Source organism: Festucalex cinctus, chromosome 18 (assembly GCF_051991245.1).
Source record: "Festucalex cinctus isolate MCC-2025b chromosome 18, RoL_Fcin_1.0, whole genome shotgun sequence".
NCBI classification, from domain to species: domain Eukaryota; kingdom Metazoa; phylum Chordata; class Actinopteri; order Syngnathiformes; family Syngnathidae; genus Festucalex; species Festucalex cinctus.
In genome coordinates this window covers 6,715,891-6,725,210 of record NC_135428.1, presented here as the reverse complement: position 1 = coordinate 6,725,210, position 9,320 = coordinate 6,715,891, and the positions used below count along the sequence as shown (strand labels likewise).

Sequence of the window (9,320 nt, the reverse complement as noted above, 5' to 3'; positions counted from 1 at the left end):
AGAAAGGATTAGGCTTTAATCATTAGTGGTATAGAAAATGGATGGATGGATGGATGGATGGACGGACGGACTACGAAAAGAACTGCTGTCTTTTGTGGCGCCTTAAAAAATGTCAGCATTCCTAGAAGTCTGTTTTTGAATAATGAAACAGATGTGGGTGAATCCACCTGTTGAACATAATGAAATTATAGTATACTTATAAATAATGATGACTAATAATCTCTGCCTGGTGATATTGTGCGGTTTCATATAGTTATAATATAGTTCATTTAATTTATTGAGGCTGAATTTGCCTGTTATTTTATAAAAACAACTACCAGTTACTCAGCACGTCACTATTACTATTTTTTTGGGAGTACCTTTCTTCAGATTATTCTAAAGTTACAGATGTCTTCAATTCAGTCTCTGGCTACTATTGTTTTTCTTCTCGATAGGAGCATGGGAAATGAATAAGAGGGAAACTGTCTCATTTTATAATGTGCCAAATATTACCCACATAATTTTACTTTTATACTTAGTACTTATACTATTACCATTTTTAAACACAAATTTATGTACTTGCATTAATTTAAGGACAGATGTGAAGAAAACGCAGTGAAAATGGGGGCTGTTCCAGTGTACGGCTGTACCGGGACAGTCCACCACTGAACGTGTTGGAGACGTGGCAGCGCCTCCGGTCTTATGATTTGAGTTCAAACGGCAACCCCACCCGACAGTTGTAAATAATATCACCGCTTCCTTCGATTCATTTTAAATGCCCAAGATGCCTTCAAACGTGTGATAATGTTTTCTGTATAACTTTGCATAAACACCCAACGTGGAATCTATTAAGGGCGACGGACCATTTTTAGACGTTTAACTGCTGACGTTTCCACTCTTCAAATAGCTTCCGTTTCGCTCTGGCAGTGATTGGACTGGTCTGCACTTTTTTTTTTTTCCTCCCCCCCTCCCCCCTTTCCACCGGCGAGCTAGCGTGAAGCGCCCGTTGAACAAGTCACACATTCTCCACTTCAATGGAGGCACAGCCCAAAGATCGGGCACGGGACAGTCGAAATCAGCACCGCGGGGACGACGCGAGCCCCCCTCGGCGGACCGCTTGCATAAAACATGAGCAGAGTCACTTCCACCAACGCCAGCATCAGGAAACGAACGCGAAGAAAACAGGTTTGGACATCGGTAAAAGTTAGCTAGCACTCGCTAGCCTTAGTCAGCTAATGTCATCTAGCCACTACTGGGCTCGTGCTAGCCAGCTTACCAGCCAACATTAAAATGTTGAGATAAGCTTCTTGCTTTACGGTACAACATTACATAGCGCATATGAAGGGTGCTTTATTGCATAAAACCAACGAGTTAGTCGGCCACTGTCTCCGTAGCATGTATGCTGACTGGCTAGCTGACATTGCGTGACAGTAGTGGCTGGCGGTGGTTTGACATATCGAGAATTGACCTTGTGCGCCGGTCCCCTCACCCACTTTCCCCCCCAGCAACATGGAAAGCCTTTGGGGTCGCCTCGAGCTATTAGCCGTTATGCGCACACTAATAAAAGTGGCAGACTTGGTCTTGTAATCGAGTTGAGCCCTTTTCAGCACGCCTGTGTTGTCCCGTTTAGGGAAACGAGCCGGCTCCACTGGAATGTTCGAGCTGCCATTTCCTGTCGGCCATGTTAGAGCACAACTGACGTGCTAATGCTTTAGTTAGCCTCTTAGTAAAGTTTTTAAATATTACAACGACATGATGCCACCGTGACACTTGAATACATATTCCCCCATTTTAAGGGTTTGTTTAGTTAAGCGGCCACGCAATGACACGTTTAGGCGCTGATAAAAGCCGAGCTGCTAGCTAGTTGACGGTATCTAATGCTAGCTAGCGTTGACAGGCCTGTTGCATTTTCAGGCGCCGAAAAACCAAGCGACAACTCATTGACAATTAGATCAAAGTACGCCTTTGAAGATGTTCAATACGCGTAACACGTCATTATATGGTGTGTTTGTTTCTTCCAAGCTGGCTTGGATTCAAATGGGCATTGAACGTTGAGTCCTTAGTTGATTCATAAATCCATTGCTCAGAGTAGACCTTTTATGGTTCTTGGTTAGGCCAGACATGGGTTTAAGTTGTTTTGATCATTTTTTTTACATTAATAAAACTCTCAATGACACGTTTTTTCTTTTAATTTCACTTTGAAGAATCCGTTTGACAGATGTGTTCTGCCGGATATCACATGTCTGTAATGCAACACACACGGAGCTCATCCTCAGATGTGTCAGTCGTGTATTTTTGGGTTCATGTTGAAACCAACGGCGGCATAAGTTGGCCTTCTGTTGTTGAGTTGAAGCCATGATGATAGCAGCAGGGTTTGTGAACTTTGACCTCTGCTGCAGGTAACAACAGGAAAGTTGGCTTTTGAAGGGACAGATCACCAAAGTGAATTTTGGGAGCTTTGATGTGCTAACAGAACAGTTGTGTAGTTTGGGTTTCAATTTTAAAGGTTAAAAATAGCTGAATTCATTCTAGATGAGGTGGGCAAGTTCAAAGGGATGACTGTAAAATCCAGGGTGTGGCATTTCTCATCGTCGTATAAAATACCTGACAAAGCATTTGAGATAAACTCCAGGTTAGATTAAAATGTAATTTTATGAACAACTGTTTATTTCTGTCTCTTCCAGGCAACAAAAAAGTAAGCCCTGGCGAAGAGGAGGCGGAAAAGAGTACACATTTGTTTGCTGCTGTTGGCGTGCCGCATCCTCCTAACAGTAATGGAAACCGACACTCAAGTAACACAAATGTGAAGCAGAAGTCAACGCAACGGCTGTACTCGGCGGCTCCAAAAGCGAGCATCAAAGGACCAGACTACAAAAAGACTATGGACTTTAAAAACGATAAGGCTGTTGACTTGAACTATCACGAGGATAAGAAAGACTCTGCGTTGTTGCAAAATGGTGTTGCACACTGCGGCGTGATTATAAATGGCTATTCGTGCAAGGACAATGACGGCAGCGGGTCTGAGGGTGGATATACCACGCCGAAAAAACGCAAGGCCAGATGCAACACCATGAAGAACACTGACAACGCAGTGAGAGAAAATGACATTCAGCAGGGAATCACTACACAGGAGCCTGCACTTTTTCATGCCGAGGCGACCGAGAAGGGAGGGAATTCTCGACTTGACTGTTTGAAAGCCGCGCCGAGACGGACTGCAGCCTCCGAGGCCTCGGTGGGGGAACCTCAGAGGAAGAACTCTGATGGGAAAGCCGTCGCGAAAAAGACTGAGGAGCGGCACAAAGCCAAGGTTTGCTCACCTTCAAAAGAGGACTCATGGACTTTGTTCAAGCCCCCTCCGGTGTTTCCTGTGGATAATAGCAGTGCTAAAATAGTTCCCAAGATCAGTTATGCAAGTAAAGTCAAAGAGAACCTCAACAAAGTAGCTCAAGGTGGCGCTGAAGTCGTGCCTCCACCTGTGAGACTGTCGCAGGTCCCCATGTCCGCTATGAAAACCATCTCGTCGGCTAGCTTCGCCAACGGCCCCGTTCCTGCTAGTGGAAACGGCTGCCCGTCAGTGGCTACCTTCTTTGCTCCTGCTGCCCCAGGAGGCGGCGACAATGTAGCATCTCCGTCGGAAAGTCATTGTAGCTCGACAAACAGCCCCATTGAGGGAGAGGCGTACGAACTGAGAAAGTGTTCCCTCTTAATTTACCCTTTAAATATGCAACCGGCGCTCCCCAGCGCCCGCCACCTCAGCCCGCCGGCTGCTCAGACAAATCAGAAAACCTTGGGAGAAATCTTCCAGAATAAATGGGGGCTCTCGTTCATTAACGAGCCCAGCTTGGGGCCGGAAGGGGGAAGCGGGCCGGTACCGGCGGAGGACAACCCGTCCGCGGGCCCGTGTCAGGCCGAAGCTGGCCAGCTGCGCTTTGAGCAGGCCCCTTTCTTCTTGGAGCCCGGCACTTTGGCACAAGATGCCGAGAAAAGGACTTTAATTATTCCGCCGGTTTGTTCTCCTCTTTGTGTCCCCGCCGAGGAGGACGACGGAGGGAAGACTAACGTAGGTTCTCCCTGTAAGGACGATGGTGCTAAGCCTGTACAGGGCCACACAACTGCCGTGTTGTTTGGCAAGTCGAAAGAACAGGCCTTGTCGAAAGATGTCTGCAGGAGGCGTAGCTGGGGGTCCTTCGACGTCAAAGCTGCTGTCACTTATCACACTAAAGGTAACTGTAGTTAAGCCTCAAATGATTTGTGTAATCGTAAAATGCTGGTTTGCGGTCAAATGGGCCGCGTCTAATCTCAACAAACACTTGTCAGCTTTCAGGAAATTTTGATGCTAAGTCGAGCCGATGAATTCGTCTTGAATGTGTTTCATGCCTATTAACATTCACTGATGTGTTTTTCTTTTCCTCAACAGAAATGGAATACATTTTCAGCTTGCAAAAACAATGTAAGTTACTTTTTTTTTTTTTTAATTGTTTTATGATGGGGGGGAAAAAAAATCCTAGCATAAACATAACCCTCAATAGCTGCAGATTTCAAAACAATTCCCTAAAAGTATTTGAGATTTTATATCTAGAACCATCTGACGTAAGGATAAACTTTTATTGCCTTGGGCTTGGTTTAAAAAAAATGAATAATCGATATTGAATTGATTTTCCTTATATCGACTCATAAATCCATATATCAGTTATTTTAATCTTTTCCCATAAATTCACAAGAAAATAGAATTTTAAAGGCCTTTTTTTTCTTGAAATTTACTGTTTATGTAAATTATTTTCTTACATTTATGAATGACCTGACTTCAATTACTGAATCAGAATTATGAAAATTTCATCTCGTCCTTGCTGATGTAACTTTGTATAACGTCTAAGTGATTGTAACACGCGTTACTTTCATTAAACTAAATCATTTAATCGGTTACTGCCTCCACAAAATTTTAATGTTTGTGGAATTTTTATCATGTCCTTGATATTTAAGAAGAATTGATGTTCCATTATGAATAAACATAGGATTGAATTAAATGAATCGAATAAAATAAAATCAAACTGAGCTCTTGTGACTCAAATTCGAATCGATTGAGGAAATTAGAATTGATACCGACCCAGGCCTAATATTAATAGATGCACCTCCTTCCTTACAGGTTGGATTCATACTACAATTTTTCAAGTTATAGTTTTTTTGTTTTTGTTTTTTTGGCTGACGTAAATAAAATTACACTGATTAGACATCCCAAAACATCGGCTGCAAGTCTAAATTCAGCAAAGCCGGAGACAATTAATTGTGGTCTAAATATGCAGCAAAATAATCAGATAGGACAGATTGCTGTCATTTTAGCCAATGACGGGGAGGCATTAAAAGTTTCATTACTCATAAATGTTGACTTGCTTGTTGTTTCTCCTTAGCCTTAATCACTGTTAGCCATTGAATAAAATTATTATTATTTTTTTTTACTTTGTTTTGGACAAAAGTGAATACAAATCCTCCAATATAACAAAATGGCTTACTGATTGAAGCATTGTGAATATTTTCTGTTTCCACTGACATGCTGTGATACCTGTGAATGGTGTAACATCATCATAATCATCTTAAGCCTGTTTTCCCTGTCGCTTTTTCAGATCCAAATCGAGTCTTGCTTTACGTCGAGACCAAGGAAGGACCCGATCAGTGAGGTAGACGCCCGCAGTGCTCGGCTCCGTCTCTTCTGGGTGCTGTGTGGTTTTCCCTCCTTGGAAATCCTCGATGGTGTTTGGAGCGGAAGAAAAGTGAATAACTGTGAAAACTCGTGCTTGTTTTTAACGCGGGCGGACGTCGGACTAATACGCGGACGATGAAGGAGATCAATCGGTGCCTCTACAATGCGACGAAGCGGACCTTTTGGGCCTGTGGCGGGCGACGTCGGCGAAGCGAAGGTGTCGTTCGAGAACTGCGTCTCCTAAAGCCTTTATTGTGGCGGCCACGTCAAACTGTCGAACCGCCTTGTACGTTAAAAATCGGCGCACAGGACTGGAGAGGAACTTTGGAATCAAATGCCTTCAAGTGGCTCAATTAAGTCAAACTGTACACGTTAGTAACTAGAAATCGTTTGTCTTAAAAATCTGCAGGGCAACTGTCGACCCCCCCGTTGTCGTGTTTCACCGAACGTGAGCGTCATCTTGACCCCGGCCCGAACCGCCATCGGCGCGTTTCAGGCGGCAACGCCTTCGCAACCAAAATGCCAAGTTTGAAATGTTTGGAATTGTTGCTTCCATGACTCATCGATTTGTTTTGCAGCAATGGCGGGGTCAGGAGTCAAAGTAACGCGTGTCACATTCTTGAACTTTAACTCCGTTGACTCGGCTTTTTTTTGTTTTGTTTGTTTGTCTCGTCTGTCCTGCATGTTTACTGGTGGAACTCCTCTACTAGGGTTGCAAGCACGCCTTTTATCAAACTGTTGAAATGTGAAGTCGGCCATGTTTTAATGCTGTCATCTGACGGGTGCGTTCTTGCCAGATGGCCGACATAGACGTGTTGGAAGCTGTAATTAAGTCTAGGAAGTCCAAATTTGCCCGCCGTGATGCCACTTTCATCACCTTCTCAAAATCAGTATTGAACACAACTAAGAAAAAGTAGGATCGAGTTAACATGCGGATTGTTAGCACTTTATGTAAACAAATTTCTGTTAGTTACGAGAGCTCTATTGACACAACTCCCGAAAAGAATGGCTGTGGGCTGTTACTTCTTAGAACAAACAGAATTATTAAATGTAACTCAGGTAGTGTTGATAAAGCCATGACTATGTTAACAATTTTTTATTTTTTTTTTGCCAGAAGCCCACCTGTTAGGATGCCCTCTCATTTGGAAAATGTGGAATTGGAACTAGAGATGATTTCTGACATTTTGACAAAAGATTTGACTAAAAACCAAATATTAGTTTTTAGTGAAAGCTTTCTGGTGTCATGAATCGCCCTGGTTTACATTTGGAAAACGTTTTTAAAGCATGTTTGCTACAGTTTATTTGAAATGTATGCTAGCCTTCATTAGCTTCTTGATTTCTTGAGCGTGCATTCAGTGGCTCGCCGCAATCTAGTTCTAGCGCTGCTGTGGCCTGATTATGAGCCTCACTGCTTTTTTTTTTTTTTTTTTTTTTTTTTGTCAACTTAACTTTTAAACGTCATTTATTTGGCTTCTGTTGAGCGTTGGAATCTTCCCCGTGATTGTGCGTGTGTACAAATAGTATGCCATAAAAAGGAAAAAAAAAAAAACGTAAGAAAATGCCAGTTTTTAAAAAATATATTTGGGGAAGCGGGGGTGGGTGGGGGTCGTTTATAGTGAACACTGTACAAAGTGACACTATCAGGTTATCTTTGGGCATATTTAGGCTTCTGCGTGTCAAAACAGGGTGATCAAAAAATGAGTAAGTGATGTTAGCATAGTTTAGCAATGATTCCCTTTTATTTTGTGGCAAAATGTTTTAGAAGAAAAGGGTGGGAACTAGTTGCTCGTCATCCTTGTCCAAGCACTTAAATGAGCAAAAACCAGGCTTCTTATGTCAAATATTCATTGAGAGTGCAGCCTGCAAACCAAAAAGCAGCTTCTTGAAGCAGCGTGTGAGTGTATGCGTGTATGCGCGTGTGTGAAGTCAGGCCTGATCATGTGGAGTTGAATCCTCCACTTCTCAGGATGTGCAATCACCTCAAGGATGCTGACGCAGGCTTCCACATCACCACAGACAACGTTAGCCTCTCAATTGTTAGCGCCCAGTCAATTGTTTATTGTTATATGCAAGCTCCTCATATTTCATGTAACTGCACGCCCTGGTTCATGTTCAGGTGCCTGAGTGGGGGGTGAAAAAAAATCTTTTACAGCAATTTTGATTGTTTCCAATCTGCTTCCAGCTTATATCCGTGCCATTTTTTTCTGCTTACTCCCTGACTTTTTTTTTTTTTTTTGGCAATGCTGAATTTCTTCTAAGCAACATGGACACAGCTGAAAGCAATGAGTATTTTATGTTTTTGTAGAGTTAAAAAGAAAAAGAAGCTATTGTGACCGGCTTGGATTACGTGTGAGAGAAAGCCAAAATCAGTCGATGGACGTTGCGCGTCTGAAGTAGCACATGGTTAACTTTAACAAATTAATGTTATAACGTGTTTTAAAAAGTTCTGAACTAACTTATCCATAGATGCACAAATAGGTTGAGATTTAAAAGGAATATATGACACTGAAAGTCAAGTTTTTTGTTTTTTTAATGCATTTCTCATTGTTTAGTTGGTTATTAAAGTCTGATGTGAACAATTTTTCGCCAGTAGCAACAATATTAATATTTGAAGTCACTCATGTAATAGATTGGGTTTCTTTAAGTATTTGGGAATGGTGGAAATCCACTGCATCATGTGGAATTACTTTTTAATTACTACACACGTTACAGAGCTTTTTCTGAGGAGCATTGTCGATCATTTCCTCAATTTTATATTTTTAATTTTATTGTTTTGCCTCATCGTCATAACCTCCTAAAACACAAGGCAGGCGAAGTTTTCTCAAATGTCTTATATGTGGACTTTGGAAGTCTTGAAACAAGTCATTACGTTTTGTTTTGCATTAAACAAAATTGTTGCGCCATTTGTTTAAGCATGAAAATTCCAAACAATGTTATAGAAATAAAATGTTCCAATGTCACAATTTTAGTTTCCATTAAACTGTTAAATTCATAAATTACGAATCTGTTGTTTCTGTTTTCTTGAGCTTTATCCATCTGTCACAAAAACATGTCAAACTTTTGGTGAAACGGCGCCCCCTTGTGGAGAGTAGTTTATACTATAGACCTTTCTAGCTGACGTCACTGCTTAGCTCCCGCTCCCCTAACTCGTTGCGACCAGTCGTCTGAAGTTTTCTCGATCCTGGGCTCGAAGCAGAAGTTCGGAAAAGAGGACTGGTGGCAGCCACCTGTGCTACCCAGGTGAGTCTTGGGCATCCAGGGTGACGGCGCCAGCCACGAGGAGGAGGGAGAGATGCGTCAGCAAGGAGTTGTTTTGCCGGAATCGAGTTATCCAGGCGGGCCACGTGACCGAGCAGATGAAGTTTTTAAACGACCATGTATAGTAAGGCTTTTTTTTTTTTTTTTTTTTAACCACCATGTATAGTATTTTATTTTTTTTTAAGGACCATGTATAGTAAGGCTTTTAAAAAAAACAGCCATGTATAGTAAGCCTTTTTTTTTTTTTTTAAATGTAAAGCTTTTTTTTTTTTTTTTTTTTAACGACCATGTATAGTCAGGCTTTTTTTTTTTTTTTTTTATTAAAAGACCATGTATAGTCAGGCTTTTTTAAACATTTTTTATTTATTTATTTTTTTAAGGACCATGT

General features: G+C 41.8%; 1 protein-coding gene across 2 annotated transcripts; it reads left to right on the top strand.

Moving 5' to 3' along the window:
• The first annotated feature begins 936 nt into the window (after positions 1 to 936).
• Positions 937 to 8,673, top strand: nufip2 (nuclear FMR1 interacting protein 2). Of its 2 annotated transcripts, none has more exons than XM_077505186.1 (4): positions 937 to 1,176; positions 2,664 to 4,202; positions 4,397 to 4,429; positions 5,598 to 8,673. In XM_077505186.1, exons 1-4 carry the CDS (start codon positions 1,014 to 1,016, stop codon positions 5,648 to 5,650), a joined length of 1,788 nt encoding a protein of 595 aa, XP_077361312.1. In that variant the 5' UTR covers positions 937 to 1,013; the 3' UTR covers positions 5,651 to 8,673. The 2 variants fall into 2 exon arrangements, with proteins under 2 accessions (XP_077361312.1, XP_077361313.1); XM_077505187.1 differs by having other exon boundaries at positions 938 to 1,164.
• The last annotated feature ends 647 nt before the right edge of the window (positions 8,674 to 9,320 follow it).